Below are 25,756 nucleotides of genomic sequence, written 5' to 3'. Positions count from 1 at the left end.
TCGATTTCGCCTCCATTTCTGCCGACTGTTCATTCTTCAACGACACACACGGGTTGCCCATATCCTCCTCTCCCTGGGAGAGCCGGTCCAGAATTTACCTGCTGGTTCCTCCATTTGCTGGTTCTTCGCCGTCACCCCCGGGCCACGGCAGATTTAGCCTCCTCGGCACGATATTGATCGCTTCACACCTAGTTGCCTTCCAAGAAAAGGGGGAGATCACTTGTGACTGTTAATCTGCTGAGCGCAGGCACAGATTGCTACGGTTAGCCTTTGACTCTGCCCTCCAATAGTTTCTCTGCAGTTCCATTGTGATGATGGATGACGGAGAGAGATAGCTCCACACCGTGGGGATTTCGTCACTGTCAGGAGAAATGTGTTGGGAAAACCTAGTATGTCCAAAACGGTTCCCCTTTCAGGAAATGGAAGGGAAAAATAGAAAAATCTGTGTTCCAAATGATCCAAGGTAGTTTATTATTTAGTTCTTGTTAATTGTTTTCATTTATAAAAAATAAAATAAAACCTGACAGTCACCTTAGCCACCTTCACCTAAAAAAAAAACATGATCATCTATCTTTGCTACAATTAATTTAAAGCTGGAGATACAAGGATTCTGCCCGACGACAAGACGTATTTGAAGTGTGTTCTGGAGGAGTATACAGTAGATTGGTTGGGTGTTCACTCCCACCCGGCTCCATCTGTGGCTTTAGTGGTCTTGGCATCACTGGCCTGGAAGCAAATAGCTAGATCTCTGTTGTCTGGCACAGCAAAAAGAAAAGGACAATATCGATGGCCTCCAACTGTATCTCCATATTATTTTAAGTATATTTATTGGTTTTAACAAAATTAAGGACAATAAACACAGACATTACACAACAAGAACATAATAACAAAACAAGAAAAGAAAAGAAAGAAAAAGAAAAAAAGCTCAGGCACAACACTATTGTAAATAAAAAGATGGAATATACAAAGACATGGCAAGAACAATGAACCATAATGGTAATAAGTGGCTATTGATAGACTCCCATTCAGGAAATGCATACATACTGTATATATATATTAAAAAGACAGACAATACAGTCATCATAGGCACCAAGTCATTACAGTGAGAGTAGACCCATGCATACTCCACTTCGAGGCAGCAACCCCCCCCCCCCCCAATCCCCTCCAGGCGGCAGGGCCATTATCTCCATATTCTAATTTAGTAAATTAATGCCTTACTTGATTACACTACAGCGTCACTGTCCGTCACACAAATCAGGTGCACAAGCTGAAAACATTGGCGTGCAGCAACACGTTTTGAGCCTGTAGATCTGCTACTGAGGCGATATACTGTGCATAGGGTAGGCAGAGAATCTGCATGGTAAATGGTAAATGCATGCACCCCGTTGCATGCATTATGCACAGTGGTGGGAAGTAGCTAAGTAAGTTTACTCAAGTACTGTACTTACAGCAAAATGTTGAGGTATTTTTACTTTTAAGTATTTTCATTTCACTTTACACTTTGTACTCCATTGCATCTCAGAGGCAAATATTGTACTTTTTACTCTTTTAAAAAATTACTACAATTATAGAATTATTTGTAAGCTTAGTTACATTATTTAGATTATTTATATACAAAAACATAATATTAGCTATTTTTTTGTACTTTGGCCATTCGAAAATAGATCTACAATACGTGTCGATGAGCTATTTCCGAAAATACTTTAATTGAAGTACTTTTAGTATATTTTGATGCAAATCTTTGAATACAGTAACAGAGTATTTTGTTCATATGGCGGTATATGCTACATTCACTTTGAGTAAATAAAAATAGATCTGCGTACTGATTATGCGAGCACATGCACACACCATGCATGCCAAGTCTTCTGTTTTACTCTGCATATCAAATCGGGTGGAAACCCCATATGTCCAAAACTGTTACTTTTCAGGATTCAAAATCAGAAAGGGCAAAGTAGCAGATCTGCAAGCTCGAAACGCGCCGTTTCACGCCACGTTTCGAGCTTGTAGATCTGCAATTTGTTATGCTTTTCGGTGATGCTGTAGTATGATCAAATAGGGTGTTAATTTACGGGGGGAAAAACACAAAAAGTTCAAATATGGATATAAGAGGTTTCTGCCCGACCCCAACGATAAGCACAGCAATACACACATGCACACACACACACACGCACACACACACACACACACACACACACACACACACAGCGCACACACACACACACACACACACAGTGCACGCGCACACACGCATGACGATGATCGCTCACACAGATAACACTCCCTCCCCGCTCCTCTCTCTCTCTCTCTCTGTCTGTCTCTCCCCCCCACCGTCTTGACCAGCTCCAGTGCAACACAAACCCTAAGCCGTCACACTCTGCAATGCAAACTGCCTCTTGGCAAACACACTGCCTTTCTGACAGCTCACTCTCTCTCACACACACACACACACACACACACACACACACACACACACACACACACACACACACACACGTCACACACTCACAGCTCCCCTTGGCTGCTGCAGCAGCACTTGCCTTAATAATATATAGCGTTGCTGTCAGGCAAGAAGCCTTGTATGTTTTTATGTTTCTAGGTAAATTAAAGCCATACTACAGTACATCACACAAGAGTGGCACACAAAAGTAGTGGTGAGAATAGCCGATGTACAACTGCACAACACGGAGCTTGTATCTATAGCCGATGTACAACTGCACAACACGGAGCTTGTATCTATAGCCGATGTACAACTGCACAACACAGAGCTTGTATCTAATAGCCGATGTACAACTGCACAACACGGACATTGTATCTATAGCCGATGTACAACTGCACAACACGGAGCTTGTATCTAATAGCCGATGTACAACTGCACAACACGGAGCTTGTATCTATAGCCCATGTACAACTGCACAACACAGAGCTTGTATCTAATAGCCGATGTACAACTGCACAACACGGAGATTGTATCTAATAGCCGATGTACAACTGCACAACACGGAGCTTGTATCTAATAGCCGATGTACAACTGCACAACACGGAGATTGTATCTCGGCTATTTTCAAATGTTTTTGTTTGTTTTATAATAAAAAATGGGTACATTTTGGAACGCTAGGTCTGTTTCCTATGTGAACACAAGCTCACGTACAGCTTTGAAAAAGTGAAAATCGTGATTTATTTTTTTCTAATCCCCACACAAATCTTGTATGGGGGTCCTTGACATGAAAATGTTTGAGAACAACCCAGAGTTTAAACAACATATTAGGAAAAAAGCCCCAAATAAGATAGAAGAAGAAAATAAACAGACAAGGCAACACTGGTTGGAAGTGCAGAGAGAGAAAGAAGTGGAGTGGAAAATGGAATTGAGAGCTCTGTGTCACACGTCGCCTAATAAAAGCAGCCGGTGGACTGGGACAGGATGGGTCCCATGTCCGTCACAGGCAATCTGAAGAAGTGAGAAGGGAAAGGAACGGAAGTCACAAGGGAATTTGATATAACAGATCAGTTGTAATTAAAGACCAATGTGACTGGCCCAGCAGGCCGCTGGGAATTCGTTTTTGGAGACGCAGTCTCTAGTACAGTGGCAGACTGCCGGTTTTCATCCAAAAGCTCTGTACCTGGAATAGATTTGCCTTTGATGGCATCTTGTGCGTGAGAATAGATCTTCTTTTTAACTAATGGATGGATGGATGGATCGGTCATTAAGTCCTTTTAAACGGCAGAGTCTTGTCTGAGCACGGTGGCAGAAACACAATGATGTGCACGTCTCGGTGAATAGAGAGGGAAGGAAGATTCACACAATGACGGACCAATGGCCTTGGTTCACACAAAGGACAGGATACTGTCACAGTTGGGCAGAAACCTCTTATCTCCATATTCTGTTTGTTTTCATTTATTTGTATGTATCTTTGGTAAATTAACGACCTACTTGATCATACTACAGCCTCCCACAAAAGCATCAAAAGTGGCAGATCCGCAGCTTGTAGATCTTATACTTTTGCCATTTTAAAAGAAAATTTGAATGCTGAAAAGTACCAGTTTTGGACATAATGTCTGAGGTTTCCACCCGACAGAGACGATAGGCACGTTCTCTATGGCAGTGCATGGTTGTTCAAACCTTTTCATAACTCAAGGAGTTACAGAGGACAGACTTGTGTGAGAGTCCATCTAAATGCGTCAGTCATTTCATTCCAATCCCTTCCAATTGTATTTCTTTAATCCATATCCTGTCCGAGGTCTCTAACCTGATTGGATACAACTTCCTGAGCCTGAAAATGCATTTTCCGTAGAGATTCGGTGTAGAGCAGGCGTGCCCAAAAGATAGATCGTGATCTACCAGTAGATCACGCGCAAACGTCAGTAGCATTAAAAGTATTTCCCGCAATGGAATAATACGTTTTGGTTTGGTAGATCTTGTTGAGCTGGTCATTTTAAAAATACTTCTCAAGGACTGGCCCGTGGCTCAGCGGTCCAGGCACCTTGGCTGGTAATCCAGTCTGGCAGTGTGCTGCGGGTTCGACTCCCGATCCCGACGGCCTTTGCTGCATGTCACCCCCCATCTCTCTCCCCATTTCCTGTCAGCCTACTGTCTGTCCCTCCATAAAAAAATATAAAATAAAGGCGAAAGCCACAAAAAAACATAAAAAAGTACTTCTCAAGTCAGAAATGTGTGGGCACCCCTGGTGTAGAGGGAGCCCTGGAAGGGCCCCTGTCAACGAAGTATATGGGTTTAACCCATTTTGGGGCGGGAACCCCTTTTGGTGTTAGCAATATGTTATGCTTTAGCTATTGAAAAATAGCAGATCTACAAGCTCATAGCGCGCCACCGAGTGGCGCGCTACGAGCTTGTAGATCTGCTATTTTTGAAAAATAGAAGAACGACTGACATAGAAACATAGCTTTTTCAGAGAACTGTCAGGATGTAGAAGACATTTTTAGAATCTGATCTCAGGTCAGAATGGGTTAATAAAGAGCTTGAGAGACATAGAGAGACTCCTGTTACTGAACAAACACCAGCAATGAGTACTAATCAGAATACATGTGGTTCAACACTTACTTGAACCAAAGAAAATCACTTACCGTACCTTCTGTACACTCTCACTCAGAGTTACTGTATAAATGGAAGAATTAACATCGAGTTAGGGCGCTGCACCTACTCTGAAGGGCTGATTAACTAAAGCCACACTAAATTGAGCTTGATTGAGTGGTGTTGTTGCTGCAGTGTGTTTGATTAATCCACTGAGGTTTGGTGCAGGGAGGTGGTGGACAGCAATGAAGTACTATTGCTAGAGGGCTGTACTTAAGTCAGTGCTTTTGGGTATCTGGTCTGTACTTTACTTGAGTAATTGTATTTTTTGTATACTTGACTTGACTTACTCCTTTTCAAAGACAAATATTGTACGTTTTCTAGGAACAGAAAATATATTATGGGCATGTCGGGTAGAAGCCATATACATGTATATATATTTATTTATTTTTGGCATTCCCACCCGACGTAGACAATGTAATGAATTAACCACTTGCAGTAATTGTCAGTAATATTGGTCTTACTGTAAGACCATTATTAGTGAAATATATAGATATTAGCAGATCTATAAGCTTGCAACGTGTCGCATCACGATGCGTTGTGAGCTTTTATATTGGATATTTTCACTAGTTTGACATTGTTTGACAATTACGTTTTGAATTTTTGGAGGGAAAGTTCTAAATGTCAACAAAGCAGCGCCATGATATAAAAATACAAAAATAGTTGTAATTTTTTAATAGTTAATTATTTATGAACCACGTACCTAATTGTGAGTGTTTACAAATTTGACAGAGCAACTTGTAGTTGAGTATTATTTTGACCAGGACATCTGTACTTTGAGTCAAGTAACTGCGGTTGAGTGCTTACTGTCCACCACTGGTGAGGAGTTAGCAGCCATTGGTCCTTCGAGCCGGATGTCACAAATCGAAAATAGCACACTGAACAATAAGCTTGTAGGGATGCTATTTTCAGCAAATGACTGTATGAAGCGTGAATGGTGCCTAACGCTGTGGGGTTTTCATTTGTAGTTCCAGATTTCCAGGAGCAGGACATCTTCCTGTGGAGGAAGGACACAGGCTTTGGCTTCAGGATCCTGGGAGGAAACGAGGCAGGAGAGCCGGTGAGCTTTTATTTGATTTATTTATGTATTTTACTCGGATGCATGCCATGGGCAACGGCGCACATACGTGCACTGTATTGCAAACAGTCCTTTATTTCCTTGTTGACAGCATTACCCTTGCAGTGGTTCAAGGTGTCTTGTATGTACATAAGTGTAGGATTATTTGTGTGGTTTAGGGCATTAAGCAACTAGTCGACTAGTTTACTAGTCGACTAGTAAATCCACTAGTCGATTTTGTTGGTACTAGTTGACTAGTTGATAAGAAAAGAAAAAAAAAAGTTTATTCTTTTTATTTCTTTCCAGATGTTGTAGGCCTCAAGATCAGGTAGATTATAGTTATAGTCACCAATGTACACAGTTTTTAAATGTACAAATATTTATTTCAAAAAAAAGAATTCCAAAAAAAAATTCCAAAAAAAAAAAAAAAATAGTCAACTAGTCAACTAGTAAAAATGACTAGAAGTGAATGCCCTAGTGTGGTTACTATAGTAATTGCATGTCACACTTTATTCCTTCTAGAGTAACACCAAAGTTTGCTGCACTGCTTGTCCCTCAGTTTTGACGGCACACATTTGAGCATTATGTCAAATTGACCGGCTTCATCAGGAATCATGTGCTTGTCTTTTGCTCAGAGAAATGTTGTATAGTTTAATTGATATTAAATGTGCATTAAACCTCTCCATTGACATGAATGGGAAAATGCGAAAACTAACCATAAGGGCTATATAAAACTTGGAGGGGAGGTTCATAATAATTACAACAAATCTGTCTGCCTCATGGTGGTGCTACTGTATAACAGCCCACTTTATCGTTTTGGCCTATAATTCTTGAACCGTAGGTCATAACATCAAAATGTATTTTCCCATGATTCCTTGGCTCATGACGCCTCTCCCCATATAGGCAACGCCCGTTTGGGTCAGGATAGATTTTCTGCCATTTTGAATTATCTTCAAAACACACCTTTTGCTCCTCCGCCTACAGATTTTGTCCAAATCTCACAAAAAATTGGTACACGTGATCTTTGGACCTATCCAATTAAAACACCACAGGCAGAATTTTGCTAGTCTGTATCACTCGGCCGTAATCGTCTTCCGAAGTTAGTGGGAGGGGCCAATCAACGGAATGTCCAATCTACCCCAAATTAGAATCACATGTCGAGGGTGGTTTAATCAACACAGTATGTGATAAATGTGATAATTTTAACCGTTTGTTGCAAAAACATGTTTTTTGGGGGATAAATCCCCTCCGAATAACTTGCACATGATCACAGGGGTGACATGACACTGTAATTGGCTAACACGATTAGTGAGAGGGGCCTATAATTAGCGATTGAGGCAACCACATCTTTCTACTTTTGTTCTGTTTTAGTGGTCACGCAAGCTCTTGTTAACCCATTTTGACCTGAGATCAGATTCTAAAAATGTCTTCTACATCCTGACAGTTTTCTGAAAAAGCTATGTTTCTATGTCAGTCGTTCTTCGATTTAAAAAAAATAGCAGACCTACAAGCTCGTAGCGCGCCACTCGGTGGCGCGCTATGAGCTTGTAGATCTGCTATTTTTCAATAGCTAAAGCATAACATAATGTTAACACCAAAAGGGGTTTCTTTGGCTCATTATTTATAAAACCCGGATACACATTTAACCACATTGTCATTTAAATTAAACATTTTTGAAATCAGCATAAACATCCGATCTACAAGATTGTCGGCACTTCGACACGTTTTCCGTTTCTTAGCCCAGGCCCCTCTACTCACCCATCTACAGCTGCCCCCTAAAAGCATGACTGATTTACTGTTTTTTTCCTCCTTTGTACCATGAATAATAATGATTCCAATTACACAGAAAGTGTAAATGCAGTATGCAGCTGAGTAATGCAGTGGGCCACATATAAAAACAACACGCCGCGGATTGATTAATCCATTGAGACCTGGAACGCATCCATGTCACGTTAGCGTTTAACCACATTAACCATTAACCCATTTTGGGGCGGGAACCCCTTGGTGTTTTAAACATTGTTATAATTTAGCTATTGAAAAATAGCAGATCTACAAGCTCATAGCGCGCCACCGAGTGGCGCGCTATGAACTTGTAGGTCTGCTATTTTTGAAAAATCGTTAAAATGTGCCTCAAATCTTTCCGAAAATTGTCATGATTTAGAAACATTTTTTTTTTAAATTTCGACGTCAGGCCTGAATGGGTTAAGGGCATAAATAATTCCGTACTTACGTCTGAGACTCATCGGACCATGTATCATAATTTTTTTGCATCTCTATTCTTAGATCAGTCCCATCAACCAACCTCTCCCTCGTCATTTCTCTTGTATGATCTGTGTCGGACAAATTCGGTCTGATGTCGACGGCACTGCCTTTCCCTTTGATGTGACTGGTGCAACCTCAATCAGTCAGTCTTGTTTGTTCTCATTTGTTGGCTCTTTCTAGAGGGTATAAAAATAATGACGCGCCAGAGAGAGAAAGTGAGAAAGAGAGAGAGAGAAGGGTAGAGATAGCGATCTGATGGCTGTGCCGACTGGCCAGCTGGAGAAAGATGCACTAAAGATGAACTGACTAGGTTTTTAAACTGGCTGACCTGTGCTAGATACCAACTTTTTCATATCGTTGCTGTTGGGCAGAAACCTCTTATCTCCGCATTTAAACTTTTTGTGTTTTTCTCTCGTAAATGAATGCCCTACTTGATCATACTAGCTTACCTGCAGCGTCACACAAAAGCAATAAAAGTAACAGATCCACAAGCTGGCGACACGTTTTGAGCTTGTAGATCTGCTACTTTCACTGTTTTTGAATTTGAATCCTGATAAGTAAATGTTTTGGACTTATGAGGTTTCCACCCGACAGAGACGATGCTGGATGGTAACTTTATGCTTCACCCCCCCCCCCCCCTCATATATCTGCTCATATATCTGCTTGAACCATATGCAGTAATATAAATTACGAAACGAAACGACAAAAAACTCTTTCTTGTGTTTTTCTGTTCTTCCTGTGCAGATCTACATCGGCCACATAGTGAAGTATGGCGCGGCCGACGAGGACGGCCGCCTGCGGTCGGGCGACGAGCTGATCTGCGTGGACGGAACGGCCGTGGTGGGCAAGTCTCACCAGCTGGTGGTGCAGCTGATGCAGCAGGCGGCCAAGCAGGGCCACGTCAACCTCACCGTCAGACGCAAGACCGGCTACGCTGGTACGTTTCAGCAATATAGAAATACTAGTAAATGTCCGGAATTCAACATTTACTTGCATAAAAGTACAGAAGTATTGGCTTCAAAATGTACTTAAAGTACCAATAGTAAAAGTACTAATTGTGCAGACTGTCCCATTTATAGTTTTCAAATGTATAAAAATCTTTTGGAAAATAGCAGATCTACAAGCTCACAATCGCACGTCGCATTTGCAATAATAATCTAAATCTATAAAGTAACTAGTAAAAAGTTTTCAAATAAATGTAAGTAAAAGTAAAAGTAATGAAAATTGGAATTACTCAAGTAAAGTACAAAATCTTAAAAGTTGTACTTAAGTACAGTACTTAAGTAAATGTACTTAGTTACTTTGGGTATGTGTGTATTATACACATATACCCAAACAGATAAGACCACCACCAAACCTTGTTTTAACACATTGTTTACTATACTTAGCATAGACTGCAAAAGAATATGGACGGAAGGAAGCCCCTTTGGTTTCTACAGACCCTTTGTTTCCGAAGCCGCTTTTTTCGGGCAAATTTAAATCCGCCATCTTGGAACTTCCGGTCCCGAAACATTTCAAAATTAATGGGGCCGTAATTCATCAGATGCATATCAAGATAATTGAAAAAAGTAATTAAACTAGTGATTGAAAACATAAAGTATTCATGAGAATGTTGGACGGAAACCTCACGTGTCTTACTTTTCAAGATTCAAATTAACCCATTTTGGGCGGGAACCCCTTTTGGTGTTAGCATTATGTTATGCTTTAGCTATTGAAAAATAGCAGACCTACAAGCTCATAGCGCGCCACCGAGTGGCGCGCTACGAGCTTGTAGGTCTGCTATTTTTGAAAAGTTGAAGAACGACGGTGGCCGAACGGATTGCGGAGCGGTCTTGATACCGGAAGGTCGCCAGTTCGAATCAGCGGTCCGACACGTTGAAATTACCACCGCTGAAGTGCCCTTGAACAAGGCATTGAACCACTACGATGAAATGTTCTATGAGCAGGGCCTGGCTGGAAACAAGTTCTTGAGCTTAGCCCAGATACCCTGCGTAAATATAGTAATCATTTCATTTCATTTCATAGAAACATAGCTTTTTCAGAAAACTGTCAGGATGTAGAAGACATTTTTAGAATCTGATCTCAGGTCAAAATGGGTTAAAAAGTAGCATATTATGTTGGTGGGCCTTGATGGCGTCGTATGGATGCTGAAAATAGCCGATCCGAGCTTGTACTGTACTGCTATTTTCAGAGCGCAACACCCAAGCACAACCAAACATAAAATCATCGTTTGGTTATTGGATCTCTTCTCCACTAGTCTCCCTAACATTTTTTTGTTTTTATCTGTTGACAGTGAAATTAGGTTTAGTCATCATAGCTTAGTTTCAGTCGACCAGGACCGCACTAAAATGTATTTACATAAATTCCAAAGTTTTCTCAATGGCTAATATTGGCTTGGGATCCAATTAGGGTATTTAATGCCTTTGCTTTTCTTTCGTTTTCTTTATTTTTTTAGTCTGGCTGATATGCCCCAGGGCGAAATGAGAGCATAACCATAATGTGCCAGATGTGAAGAATATCCCCTATAGATTCACAATGTTCATGTCCTTGTGCTTACTATTTACATATTATTATTCTTTTCTTTTTTTTCCACTTTTTTGCTTGAAATTATTCCTTGTGTAATCAGTTATGCAATGAATTATTGATGTTTTTTGCATAACCTAGAGTAGCCTTTACTATATTATCGTCTCTGTTGGGTGGAGAAGTCATACTGTATTAGTGCAACAGTGTTGGCTAGTGGAGAGTGAGTGGAGCTGTGTTCACTGTTCACCATCACAGGCTCCCATTTGTGTTCATTGCAGCCCCATTGGGAGCCCAGGAACCTGGCTTCCTATTCGCTAGGGCAGTGGTTCTCAAACTTCTTCATGTCAAGGACCCCCAAATTGATATGCATTTGGGGTGTGGTGGATCCCATAGAGTTCTTAAGGATAGAGGGAGGACCGGAGCGACAACCCAGAACCCCGCTTTTCATTTCAACTGAAGTTGCTCAGTGGCGTTTTGAAGCACCCGGAAGACTGCCGGAAGTACCATTATAACTCAATGGCTCGAGCGAACGGAAGTTAAGCCCACGACGCACATTACGCACATCGTCCACCTCCATGAACGTGCTGCAGTTCCACTTTTCGCCAGTAGGTAGTGGCAGCTTCAACGTTGGATAGCCTTACTGGGGGCTTGGTGGATCCCCATCTTTACAGGTTTTGTGCCAGGGATCCCACAGAAGAGAATAAAAAAAAAATCCTAAACATTTCTTCGATAAACACTGCATGGGGTAGGGTCACCCCTTCCTCGAGGCTCCTTAACAGTCTGGCCGTGTAAACGCTAGTTAGACGACGCTAAACGGCTCCAGTCTGCAAGCATACACCACCCCGCCACCTCCCCTCACCCCACCCCACCCCCGACTCCTCCTCCCCGCGCTGAGCTCAGCTTTGCCCTTCAGCGGGGATAGAGGAGGGCTCATAAATGTGATGGAGAGGGCGGCCAGCCTTCTGCCTGATGAGAATGGCCAGACATTAGTGTGCGTCTGCTCCCCGTCTGTCTCACAGCAAAACAAAAATATGAGCTACTCCTCCCATCCCGCCCCTCCCTCCCACGTCCCATCCGACAAATGAAATGTCCACAGTCCTGCAACAACAGGCTGGTGCTGGGTAGTTTTTTTGGGGGATTGAAGGAGGAAGGGGGGGGGGCACTGAAGTTGTTGCACGGGTGGAGAAGCACGTTCCCCTGGAGGCATCAAGCTGTCAACCCCTCCAGCAGTGGCAGACGTGCCGAGCGGGTAACAGCTAGGGCCCATCCTCGTCTATTATTAGGTTCAACGGGTGATGCAATCGTTTGTACCACTTGTTGTGAAGTCTCGACGGCAGGGCCATGCCATAATGATGACTTCAAATCAATAGCATTATTTCAAACTTTGATTACGATTAATTGAAAATAGCAGATCTCCTGTACAAGCTTCACATTTTTCCAGATATTTTTTGGAACACTACCATTGTACAATGAAGTGTAATACAGGGTTAAGTAATTAATCAGTCTAATTGATTTAGTCTATTATAAGAAAAATCTATTTTTTTTTTGTGGATTCCTTGATATATAAGAAGAAAATAACCCTTCATTCGTTTATAAGTTATTGGTTTATAAGTATTGTTTTGATATTGTCTCTGTTGGGTAGAAACCTCATATGTGCAAAACTCATACTTTTCAGGATTCAAATACAACATTTTTGTATTTGAATTTTTTTTTAGCAAAAGTAGCAGATCTACAAGCTCAAAACAAGCTTTTAGGTCTGCTACTTTTGATACATTTGTGTGACTGTAGTACGATCAAGTAGGTTAATTTTCGAAGACAAAAAGAAACACACAAAAAGTAAAATATGGAGCCAGACAGCGGCGATATATTTGGGTGTTCCCAGCTCCATCTAACCGTGTTGTTTCTTTCCCCCCCACCCCACCATCCAGTCAGCTCCATCTAACCCTGTTGTTTCTTTCCCCACCCTCCAGTCAAGGCGGAGGGCGACGTGCCTCCGTCGCCGGCCTCCTCCCACCACAGCAGCACGCAGGCTCCCAGCCTGACGGAGGAGATGGGGAAGCGCACGCCGCAGGGCAGCCAGAACTCCCTCAACACCGTCAGCTCGGGCAGCGGCTCCACCTCCGGCATCGGCAGCGGGGGAGGGGGCGGCAGCAACGCCGTGGCCGTGGCGGCCCCGCCCCCCGTCAACTCGCAGCCGCCCCCGAACATCAACAACTCCTCGTCCTCGGGCGCCGGCATTGTGGTCCCGTCGGCGGCGCCCGCCCCCCTGTCCGCCTCCACCGCCATGCAGCCGTACGACGTGGAGATCCGCCGCGGCGAGAACGAGGGCTTCGGCTTCGTCATCGTGTCGTCCGTGTCGCGGCCCGAGGCCGGCACCACCTTCGGTAAGAGATCCGCCATGTTTTGTCCAGGAAGCAATCTGCGAACACATTCTGTAAACATAGAAAATACAAATTCCCATTTGTTTTCTCCCTCTGGGGGCAACACCTCCTTTTATTGTCTAGTAACAGGAACTCGGTTAGGCTCCTCCCCTTTCATAGGCCACTTCCTTGTGGGCGCTTCTGTGTTTATTCCTACTAACAACAACACTACATGTTTAGGACAGTGGTGCCGGCAAATTAGGCTGTTGATAGAATCTGTCTTCAGATATCTCAAACTGTTATATCTTTCAGAAAAAACGCGGCAATAGCAGGCTACATTTCACTTAAATGTCAGAGCTTAAATCGGCATGTAAATATGAAATAAATGTATTATTTTGCAACTGAAAGATGACTGGATCCACCGGGACTTTGCAGTCAATCGCAGAATTGTCCGTGCTCCACTACTTAGCAACGTGAGTCGCGTTAATGTTCCTGTAATTTCCGTGTCCCATCCCAAAGAAACGATTATTAACCACGTTATCGTGTTAGAATGACTAAACTCAAGTCACTTGAGTTTTGTAATGACAGAACGGTGTCTTCTTCGTGGAAAGAAAAATAACCTGTGTTATAATGGATCCAAGGTAATGTTTTTGTCACAAGCTCGTGTTACTACTTTTCCATTGGTTCAATATTTTTTTAAACCCACACACCCACCCGCCGACTTTCAATTCCCCCAATCTGCTGCTCTCGCCTCCACTAAACGCTCAATCACCGTCATTTTTTTGTTTGTTTTTTAATCCCTGAAATCTTATCTTTTATCTTCCCGTGTCCTCTTTAACCCATTCAGGCCTGACGTCGAAATTACCAAAAAAAAGTTTTCTAAATCATGACAATTTTCGGAAAGATTTGAGGCACATTTTAACGATTTTTCAAAAATAGCAGACCTACAAGTTCATAGCGCGCCACTCGGTGGCGCGCTATGAGCTTGTAGATCTGCTATTTTTCAATAGCTAAATTATAACAATGTTTAAAACACAAAGGGGTTCCCGCCCCAAAATGGGTTAATGGTTAATGTGGTTAAACGCTAACGTGACATGGATGCGTTCCAGGTCTCAATGGATTAAAGGCTTTATCTCTCACAGCGTGCAAATTCTCCCCTCTCAACTAAACAGCCCAGACAGCCGGGCAAAGGACGCTAGGCTATTTACAGTCCCAACAGATCAATACCAGCATTCTTCAAAAGAAGCAACGCTTTAATCCTGGCTTCTCTTTCCCAAAACCACTGTCGAGAATGAGAAGACACAGAAAAGCTTCTTCTTCTTCCTCGCTCGCACACACAGTCACTCTGGGCTTTCATAATTCATCTCAAGTTAAGTTGGCGTTACATAAGACATTTGTTTTATTCAAGCTTGCACTTAAATGGCTCCTTCTGCTGCCGAGGTAAGGTTGTCCTGTATAAAGAGCTTAATGATGACTTAATGAGCCTGAGTGCAGCGAGATGGGGATTAAAGCAGGAGAAATGATGAGAGAACGCTATTTAAGGGAACTATTGATCCTGAAGTCTGATTAAGTGAACTTCTTATCTCAAAACGGAGGCTGTTGGATAGGTTAACATTATGTCAGTCTATGGGGGATTTAAAAAAAAATAAGCTTCAGGAGTATGGGGGTCGAATGTAATTTCCTCCCGCTGATTTATCCGTCCTCTGCGGATAATCTGTTTCATCGCCACTTTTTTGCTTTCCGTTGGCTACCTGGGGCTGGGGTCTCTGCTGAGCCGTGTGATCTTTGCTCTGTTGTGGCCGACCACAGCTCCTTGCACTGCACATGCTTTACTGCTCCTTAAAAGCTGTCCCGCTGTCGTCTGTTCTCTCTGGGCGCGTGGGTGGGACTGAAGAGGCCTGTTGAAAAGGCACAGAACTCTCTTTAGAAGCCAGCTATGGAAAGGGTCTTTCTGTTTTAGTTAACACGCCAGGTTTTGAGATATTCTGAAGGAAGTCCCATCGATCGACCACAGGCTCCGAGAATGAGAGCAGACATTTGAGCTTGAAAGTAAATATGAACAGAGATTAATGTATGACCATATAATCTCTATAATGGTTATATATATATAGGGCTTAGAGATGAGAGGCCACACGTCTATATAGTACCGCTACTAGTCAGAGATATGTATTCCCGGTGAACAGGAAACCCATGGCACCATTGAAAAGACTTTCTCTCGCTCTGCTCTGCCCTCCATTCTGTAGTTCACTGCTCGACAGGCCCAGGTTGGGGTTTGGAAAGAGCCGGGAAGATGTCTGGGGAGGATGGGAGTTGTACAGTATAGCGGAATGAAGAGGAAGATGTGTGTGGAGGATGGGCAGTTGTCTAGCTGAATGTAGAGGAAGTGAGAAGGCGTGACGGGGTGAATTAAGAGAGACGCAAAGGGAGCTTGAGAGAGAAGCAAGCGATGCACCAATTCCCTCTAATGGCGGATGGCAGACTGCAGATAGAGAGATACGGTAGATAGATAGATGGATAGATACAGTAGATAGATAGATGGATAGATACAGTAGATTGATAGATACAATAGATGGATAGATGGGTAGATAGATGGATAGATACAGTAGATTGATATATGGATAGATACAGTAGATGGATATATGGATAGATACAGTAGATGGATAGATACAGTAGATGGATAGATACAATAGATGGATAGATACAATAGATGGATAGATGGATGGTCGGATAGACACATACCAGCTGATACTGGAATTCTGGTTCCTCAACGTTGGATGGGGTTTCTCTGGTTCCGGACCCCAATGAGGTGGCAGCGGTGGCCGAACGGATAGCGGAGCGATCTTGATACCGGAAGGTCGCCAGTTCGAATCAGCGGTCCGACGCGTTAAAATGACCACCGCTGAAGTGCCCTTGAACAAGGCATTGAACCACTACGATGAAATGTGTTCTATTTGCAGGGCCTGGCTGGAAACTGGGTAAATATAGTAATCATTTCATTTCATTTCAATCCTGTCCAATTAGCCCTTCACTAAATCCCACCCCAAAAAGCGATTGTCCAATGCCAATCCAAATAGTTTAGCAACGGTTGCTATGCAGGTCAAGCTTTCTTCGCTGCTGACGTGCCTATTGGACAAGGATGGGTTGGGGAGGGACTTAGTGAAGGGCAAATTCACTAACACTGCCATTTTACTCCGGCACTGTCCTGAGCACCCTCTCTCTGTGACCGACCTTTGACCTTTGGGGTAACTGTTGATTTGACTTAACGCTTAATTCCCTTCTTTCTCTCTTTCTCTCTTTCTTTCTCTCTCTTTCTTTCTTTCTGTCTTTCTTTCTTTCCTTCCTCCTTTCATCTCCTGTCCTTTCTCTTCCCTCTCCTTTCCTATACCTCGACCGCGCCTACCTACACTATAACTCGCGCACAACAAACAAAACTCATGCTTGATGATGCCGATGACCATAGCTGGAAATGCGTGTGTGGCCATGCCCCACAAAATAGGACGCATCATCGAGGGGAGCCCGGCGGACCGCTGTGGGAAGCTGAAGGTGGGGGACAGGATCCTGGCGGTCAACGGCTGCTCCATCACCAACAAGTCCCACTCGGACATCGTCAACCTCATCAAGGAGGCCGGCAACACCGTCACCCTACGCATCATCCCTGGAGACGGTGAGTGACATGTTTAGGGTGATGTTATACGTATAGTATAGTAGACTAGAGCACTGGTTCCCAAACACCGGGGCGGGACCCATTTGTGGGTCGTGAACACATTTTTATGGGTCCCTTTTATTATTTTGTTTCCCAGGTTTTGTTTTTAATTATTATTATTTTAAAACATTAAAAAAAAAAAAACATCCTCAAATAAGCAACATTTTTCATGAATTAAAATGATCAATCAATGATTTTGTTTTCTCAGTAATTTCATGGAGATAATCAAGAGAAATCAAAGAAAATCCATAATTTAGGAAAAAATAATTTAAGGAGTATAGTGAAAATAGCAGATCTACAAGCTCACATCGTGTCACTTCGCGCCACGTTGTGAGCCTGTAGATCTGCTATTTTCACTAGTTTGGGTCCCGGGCAAACTATCTATTTTTTCTTATGGGTCACGTGCTAAAAGGTTTGGGAAAACCTGGACTAGAGCAAGGGTTCCCAAACCCTCCAAAATAATCATATTTGATAATGATGGGGGAGGTTGACTGTTTGGGAACCAATATGTCTGATAGGTGTCATTCTTAAAAGGACATCCCAGCAACCCTCTTCATCCCTCAGCTTCGGTTTGATTGGCTAATGAGCCCATAATGACAGTATAGCCCCCCCCCCCCCCCCCCCCCCCAATCCCATCCATTTTGGAGCCCTTTGCTCAACTTTTCAAATGGATTTGAAGGCTCTTGGCAGTAGGTGTGAGAACTCATTCCCTAGAATGCTTTTCTGGAGCAGAAAACATTCATTCGTCCATGCAGGATCAATCAGGTTTGACCTTTTTGAAGTAATTTGCAACGCATTTGAATTGAAAACATAATTTATCTTAATTAACCAATGGAAGGATTTTTAAGGGGTGCTGTTTTTCTTGTTAATAAACCGATGGTGAATAGGTTGATTATCATGCTTGTTCTTCAGTACAATACCGGGCACGTTGAAATGGCTTGGGCTTCTGGATGCTGGAGTCTGGACATACTAGCTTGCCGCTGGTTGAGTGGTGGTTGTGAGTGTGTGATGGCAGCATAGGGTTGAGTGGTGGTTGTGAGTGTGTGATGGCAGCATAGGGTTGAGTGGTGGTTGTGAGTGTGTGATAGCAGCATAGGGTTGAGTGGTGGTTGTGAGTGTGTGATGGCAGCATAGGGTTGAGTGGTGGTTGTGAGTGTGTGATGGCAGCATAGGGTTGAGTGGTGGTTGTGAGTGTGTGATGGCAGCATAGGGTTGAGTGGTGGTTGTGAGTGTGTGATGGCAGCATAGGGTTGAGTGGTGGTTGTGAGTGTGTGATGGCAGCATAGGGTTGAGTGGTGGTTGTGAGTGTGTGATGGCAGCATAAGGTTGAGTGGTGGTTGTGAGTGTGTGATGGCAGCATAGGGCTGAGTGGTGGTTGTGAGTGTGTGATGGCAGCATAGGGTTGAGTGGTGGTTGTGAGTGTGTGATGGCAGCATAGGGTTGAGTGGTGGTTGTGAGTGTGTGATGGCAGCATAGGGTTGAGTGGTGGTTGTGAGTGTGTGATGGCAGCATAGGGTTGAGTGGTGGTTGTGAGTGTGTGATGGCAGCATAGGGTTGAGTGGTGGTTGTGAGTGTGTGATGGCAGCATAGGGTTGCTGTCGGGTGGCAACCTTCCATAATAATTATTCAAAACTGTTACTTTGCATGTTACAAATGAAAAAAAAGGAACCTGTGTTCCAATGGATCCAATGTAGTTATTTAGTCTCAAGCTCTTGTTAATACCCTTCATTGGTTCAACATTTTTAAAACCCCACAGTGGAACTTTTTTTTTGCTACTTTTGTGTGACACTGTAGTACGACCAATTAGGGAATTACAAAACATGTAAAAGTTGAAATGTGGGCCCGGACAGTTAGCTCAACCGTCTGGGCACCTAGGCTGCTGAGCCAGCCTGACGGCGCGCTGCGGGTTCGACTCCCGATCCCGACGGCCTTTGCCGCGTGTCTTCCCCCCCCCCCATCTCTCTCCTGTCAGATTACTTTCAACCTATCAATAAAAGGCAAAAAAATGTAATTGAAATGTGGACATATGTTCAGTTCAGTTTACATTCCGTTTAACTTTTTGTGTTTCTTGGTACATTAATGCCCTACTGTCTATCACACTAAAACATCGCTCAAAAGCATCACAAGTAGCAGATCTGTGTGGCTCGAAGTGCCACGTTTGTGCTCGCGCATCTACTACTTTCGCTATTCTTGAATTTGAATTTGAAATTTGAACACATGAGGTTTCCACCCGACAGACGGTTTCCATCAGTAGCTTGTCAAAGTGACAGAACCTCCCCCACATAGTCTCAACACGGCGGCTCATGGAATGGAGGTTATGTTTTTTTGCAGCTGTGCCTCTGGCGTCCCTGCCCTTGTCAAAGATTAAAACTAATTGAGATGCATTCACGCGCACGTTTGCGTGTGCGTGCGTGCGTGTGTCTGTTCACAGGCGGTCGGATCGACGCACTCGTCTTACGGGAGAGTGATGCAACTTTGTGTGATGTGAAAATGAGAGCGAGTCGATTGGGTCTTTTGTCTTGTGTGTGTGTGTGTGTGTGTGTGTGTGCGTGTGTGCGTGTGCGTGCGTGCGTGCGTCTGATGTTGAAATTGTTTCATTCTGTGTTGATGTGTTGTTGGGACCGAGCTCTCTTCTACAGCGCTGTATCTGACAGGCTGCCGCAGCACGCTTCACAAATACTGTTTAATTAAAGTGTGTGTGTGTGTGGTGTGTGTGTGTGTCGGTAGGAGACAACAGTCCTAGGAGGCAACGGTCCTTGTCAACCTGTGCGTTGTTGGAAGAAATTGGAGCTATTTGTCCAGCGCTTGTTGTTTTCCTGATCACTTTACATGGATGGAGGGTCTCTTACTGTGAAGCGGCTGATGAGACGGTAGTAGTACAGCCAAATGCTTCTGCCAAGGAAGGATAGATAGAGAGGGGGAGGAGGGAGGGAGGGAGGGAGGGAGGGAGGGAGATGCATATCATTAATGTCGGGCAGATCTGCTATACTTCTGATGCTTTTGAGTGACGCTGTGGTACAGTGGTTTTCAACCAGTGGTTCTTGGGACACACCAGTGGTCCTGGAGAAGGGGGTTCCAGGTGGTCCCCAGCTAAATGATGGAGTTGGTAACCAAATGGACCCTTTATAGATCTTTAACACTTGAGAGCATAAAATGAAACCAAATGGACCCGTACGGGTCCATTTGGTTTCATTTTACGCTCTCAAGAGTTACATTATTGTTAAACATCTGCACTACTTCATTTACAAGAATTCTACACAATTAGAGAATGTAAAGAATTCTTATTTTGATCAACGTTTTGCCAAAAGCATGGAATTGTACACAAATCTTATCCAACTGAAACAGAACATACTTTAGTTTAGGGTGTGAGAGGCTAAATCTCATCACATGGTAGTCCGTGGCCCAAACAGAACATACTTTAGTTTAGGGTGTGAGAGGCTAAATCTCATCACATGGTAGTCCGTGGCCCAAACAGAACATACTTTAGTTTAGGGTGTGAGAGGCTAAATCTCATCACATGGTAGTCCGTGGCCCAAACAGAACATACTTTAGTTTAGGGTGTGAGAGGCTAAATCTCATCACATGGTAGTCCGTGGCCCAAACAGAACATACTTTAGTTTAGGGTGTGAGAGGCTAAATCTCATCACATGGTAGTCCGTGGCCCAAACAGAACATACTTTAGTTTAGGGTGTGAGAGGCTAAATCTCATCACATGGTAGTCCGTGGCCCAAACAGAACATACTTTAGTTTAGGGTGTGAGAGGCTAAATCTCATCACATGGTAGTCCGTGGCCCAAACAGAACATACTTTAGTTTAGGGTGTGAGAGGCTAAATCTCATCACATGGTAGTCCGTGGCCCAAACAGAACATACTTTAGTTTAGGGTGTGAGAGGCTAAATCTCATCACATGGTAGTCCGTGGCCCAAACAGAACATACTTTAGTTTAGGGTGTGAGAGGCTAAATCTCATCACATGGTAGTCCGTGGCCCAAACAGAACATACTTTAGTTTAGGGTGTGAGAGGCTAAATCTCATCACATGGTAGTCCGTGGCCCAAACAGAACATACTTTAGTTTAGGGTGTGAGAGGCTAAATCTCATCACATGGTAGTCCGCGGCCCAAACAGAACATACTTTAGTTTAGGGTGTGAGAGGCTAAATCTCATCCGTGGCCCAAATGCTGACTAAGTAACGGGCCTTGATGTGAAACGGGTTGAAAACCACTGCTGTGGTATGTTCAAGTAAAAAAGTTCACGAAAAAAACACAAAAAGTGAAAACATGGAGATGAGAGGTTTCTGCCCGTTCCAGACACGTCTCCTGTCCTTGTTTAGAGGCAAAATTAAGCAATAAGCCACGAGAGGTCTCAGGTTACCGGGTATTTTACAATGGCTGGGGGCCCAGCCATTGTAAAATACCCGGTAAGCTGGGGCCTCGAGTGGCTTATTGCTTTTCTAAAACGGTTACAAACATATAGCAATATTAACCTAATACAACTATTAAATTCACAAAAGTAGCTACGCTTTGCGCCACCAGAGCGAGCCACATCACTTCCTTGTTTTGCTTGGCAAGTAGGCTATGTGACGTAGGCTAATAGCGCTTGATGTCTTTACATTCACAGTCATATGAGCCGGGCGGTGGTTAGACGCCCGCAAGGCATGGGTTTGTAAGGTAATCAAGCGCTCGCCTTCCCCAGTAAAGCTACAGGGATACGGAATCAGCTGCGAATGATATAAAGTGATTGAAGGTGTGGGTTATCGGTGAAAGTATTGGGACTACCCATTTTAGAACTATTGTTTTTATCTCTGAGTTGCCGTGGTTCTCAAACCTTTTCATTTCAAGCACGCCCATACTGGAACCAAAAGGGTCCCGCCTGAACCCAACCCCACTCTGAGAACCACTGTCTTTAGTGTGTAAAAAAAAAACCTAAATGCCGTTTTTTTGCGGTGGAATCCTGCCATTCTAAACCATGCACGGTCCAAAAGAAAACCATCCCATCTCACTGTTCTGTGCTCTGGCATTGTTTGCATGCATGGGCTTTCTGTTTGTGAGCGAAGCTGAAGCTGCCTGCTTCCATCGCAGAGTTGAGCTCCTCCCAAAGCTACTTTCCCAGGCAGTGCACATGCACACACAAGCGCGCACGCACGCACGCACGCACGCACGCACGCACGCACGCACGCACGCACGCACGCACATACGTATTATACAGTATATCAACAGCTAATGCCTTTTACCAAAACCCTACGGCCTTGCATCACAGAGCAAGCGCACACACCTCGCTGACTCCTGTTGTAATTGCTGGTGGGAATGTACTATGGGCGCCCGGAGTGAGGTAGTGTGTGACCCCTTTTTTGTTTACACACTCGGGGGAATATCGTCGGGCGGAAACCTCATATATCCAAGGCTGTTACATTTCAGGATTCAAATAAATAAACAGCAAACGGGATGGATCTATACAAGCTCGAGATTGCAGATCTGCTACTTGTGATGCTGTTTGTGTGACGCTGTATTATGAACAAGTGGGGCGTTAATTTACGAAAAACAACACAAAAACATTTTTAAATGGGGAGATATGAGGTTTCTGCCCGACAGCAGCGATATACGATAGCACACTGACTCTTTTCATTGCGCTTTCTCTTTGCCGTCTCTCGGTTGCTTTGTGTTTCGTTCGCCACGGAGCCGTCATATCAGTGGCGAAGAAAGAAGAGAGATAGATTGAGGCTCTGTGGCTCTCCCGTGTGCCCTGAATGTTACAGCGGAGAGAAGACCAAGGCATCGAGGAGAGACTGAGGGGAAAGAAAGAGTAGCTTATTAGGGGCTAGAGTAGATGGAAAAAGATGGTGTGGAGACATAAGGATTATCGGACATAACATTAGCCTTAATTGGATCAAGAAAGACTAAGAGAATTCTTTAATCGATTCTGACATTTGCGTATCTCAGACAGTCTTGGTTTCTTCCCCAAGTAGCGTTTGGAGTTCCACGTTTAACCACCACAACTCCGACTTAAAACTGGCACGTTTGGGGACAGTCAGTCGCCAAGAGACTCATAAATGCACAGAATGTCGGAATCGATCAAAGGAATGGCAGTAAAACATGCACTACTGTGAGGTTGGATGAAGGCAAAACATGTTAGAGAATGTTGGCACTTTACAGCTGACGCTAGAAGAAACCTGGGGCGTCTATTTTAAGGTGCACCCCATGCTGAGATCTAAGCCAAAAACCATAACACACACACACGCTGAACCCCAGGTTCCTCTCACCCCCTCGGTCTTGAAAATTAAGGTCACCCCCGCCCCGCGCCGCCATCCCATTGGCTGAGGCAGCACCTCGTGGGCCGAGGACGATAGACAAATTAAGCCAACGGGCTCCAAGGGGAATAGCGGAGGCGGAGGAGATGAATAGATGAGAGGGGAATTGACCAGCGTTGCAGCGGTGCATCGTGAGAGGAATAGAGAGCGTGCTGTAGGAGGCCTGGGAGTGTAGAGGGGAGCTGGTAATCAAATGATGGCACCCGTTATGGTGGAGAGATTAAGAGCAGAGATAAGTGAGAATCATTAGATTGTTGTGGGGGAGGTGAGGGGTTTCCTAAGGTGAGGCAACAGTACTTTAATAACACTTAGATGTTTTTATGGCTTGCTTGTGGCATGGCTCATTATGTGAGTTTATTAACCGCAACCGGTCTACTTGGGGAGCGATGCAAGTCGGGAGCGATGCACCCTGCTATGCTATCTTCCACCGTAGTCTGAAAACCCACCTTTTCAGACTCTAGCACTTATCCTAACCCCTTAGATAGCACTTTTTAGACTTAGATAGCATTTGAAACAGACTTATAGCATGTCATGTAGACAGCACAATAATTGCATTGTATGTAGTCATAGTACATATGTATAGCATAGTATAGTATATATGTATAATTTATATGTATAGTGTCATATAGATATGTTCTAGTTACGTTCTTAGCTTACGCATGTTTCATGATAAATGTTTTTTATATATGTGATGTATTCCCATGCTTTTGTTCTTGCCTAATGTAAGTCGCTCTGGATTAAGAGCGTCTGCTAAATGCCTAAATTGTAAATTGTATGCAATACCCGTTATACCCGTTGTCAGAGTCTGTCTGTGTCCATTTTATGCCCATATTATGGAGATCTGTCATGTCTGTCCTAGTCCCTTTTATGCCCATATATGGAGATCCCTGATGTTATCAGTATATTAAAACATCAGGGGGGTCGGTGGTTCTGGAAAGTCCATGTGCAGTGGTTCTGGACAACCGCCTATCTGACTGACTCGACGCCAGGCACTGCACTCTCTCGGGTTGTCTGCGACGTGCGTGCCACATTTGTATTTGGTCGGTCGAACGGTTCTCGAGATATGTGGATTGCAGAACATCATTGTGATGTCGGAACAGGCCAGCTCCATATATGGAGAGATCTAGGGGTGATCTGGTGGTCTGGAGGTCTGGGCAGAGGCTTTTGTACTGGTTCGGGACAACCGGCGATCCGACAGACTCGACACCAGGCACTGCACTCCCTGTGGTGGTGTAACCCATTCAGGCCTGACGTCGAAATTTAAAAAAAATGTTTTCTAAATCATGACAATTTTATGAAAGATTTGAGGCACATTTTAACGATTTTTCAAAAATAGCAGACCTACAAGTTCATAGCGCGCCACTCGGTGGTGAACTTCTGACGTCCTGACGTCCTGAAGTCCTGACGCCACCCCCACAGCCCCCTGGGTCACAGAGTAAATCCTATAGGCAAATCTTAGATTGCGTCATATAAGGAACATCATATAAGGAACATATTTTTGGAACCCTGGTAGAGTTACCTTTGGTAACGTCTGTGACAGTTAATGCTTCTTATCCATATGAGTAAAATCACTGGGCACATTTGTTTATTTTTGGAACACAGTCCTTATATGACGATATCTAAGATTCATCTATGGCAATTCCAATACAAAAAATTACTCTGTGACCCATGGGCATAGCGCCCTCTAGCGGCAGTGATGGCCCACTTCGGTACTCTAATAATGTATTCTATTGGTGTGATGCTGAGGTATAGAGCGTCGCGGTCCCGCCTCCTACCCTGGCCCAGGAAATGAAACCCAATGCATTATTCTCATAGACATTTCGTAAAGTATTTATTTAAAGACGGTTACGCCGCGGACAAAGCCAACTCGAGTCGTGACAACTCATGACAACACAAACAATATTTTGGACCAAACAAATAATTACAAAGAAGAAAAAAACGGCAGGTTACAACACTTTTTTTGTTGTTTTTCTTCTTTGTAATTATTTGTTTGGTCCAAAATATTGTTTGTGTTGTCATGAGTTGTCACGACTCGAGTTGGCTTTGTCCGCGGCGTAACCGTCTTTAAATAAATACTTTACGAAATGTCTATGAGAATAATGCATTGGGTTTCATTTCCTGGGCCAGGGTAGGAGGCGGGACTGCGACGCTCTATAGAGGGTATGCGCATGCTTAAAGTGAATGGCACATCGAGTGGCAAATCGAGTGGCAAAGCAACATGCAAAGTGAGTTTAACATTGTTTAACGTTGTTTAATGCAATCAAATAGGACTTTTCTGTTGGGTTGTCAAGGCCAGAAAATAGTGTTTTGCCACTCAGTAGGCATTCCTGCATAACTTCCTGGTTTGATGATAATTTGTTTATTCCATTCAAAAATGGCACATACGTCAATACAAAAAAATGTGAATAGTGAAATGACTCGTCACAAAAAAAAGCATAAATGTGTTTACCAAAGAAATAAA

General features: G+C 43.6%; 1 protein-coding gene across 1 annotated transcript in view; it reads left to right on the top strand.

Moving 5' to 3' along the window:
• Positions 1 to 25,756, top strand: part of magi1b (membrane associated guanylate kinase, WW and PDZ domain containing 1b) — a 266,028-nt gene that overhangs the window by 226,961 nt on the left and 13,311 nt on the right. Inside the window, exons 16-19 of the mRNA XM_079510600.1 lie at positions 6,055 to 6,146; positions 9,150 to 9,342; positions 12,899 to 13,312; positions 16,785 to 16,952. Of these exons, the coding sequence (XP_079366726.1) occupies positions 6,055 to 6,146; positions 9,150 to 9,342; positions 12,899 to 13,312; positions 16,785 to 16,952 (867 nt within the window). The remainder of the gene's footprint in view (positions 1 to 6,054; positions 6,147 to 9,149; positions 9,343 to 12,898; positions 13,313 to 16,784; positions 16,953 to 25,756) is intronic.

This window comes from Electrona antarctica (genome assembly GCF_951216825.1).
Source record: "Electrona antarctica genome assembly, chromosome: 9".
In the NCBI taxonomy this organism is placed as follows: domain Eukaryota; kingdom Metazoa; phylum Chordata; class Actinopteri; order Myctophiformes; family Myctophidae; genus Electrona; species Electrona antarctica.
This window is presented reverse-complemented; position numbering and strand designations above follow the sequence as displayed.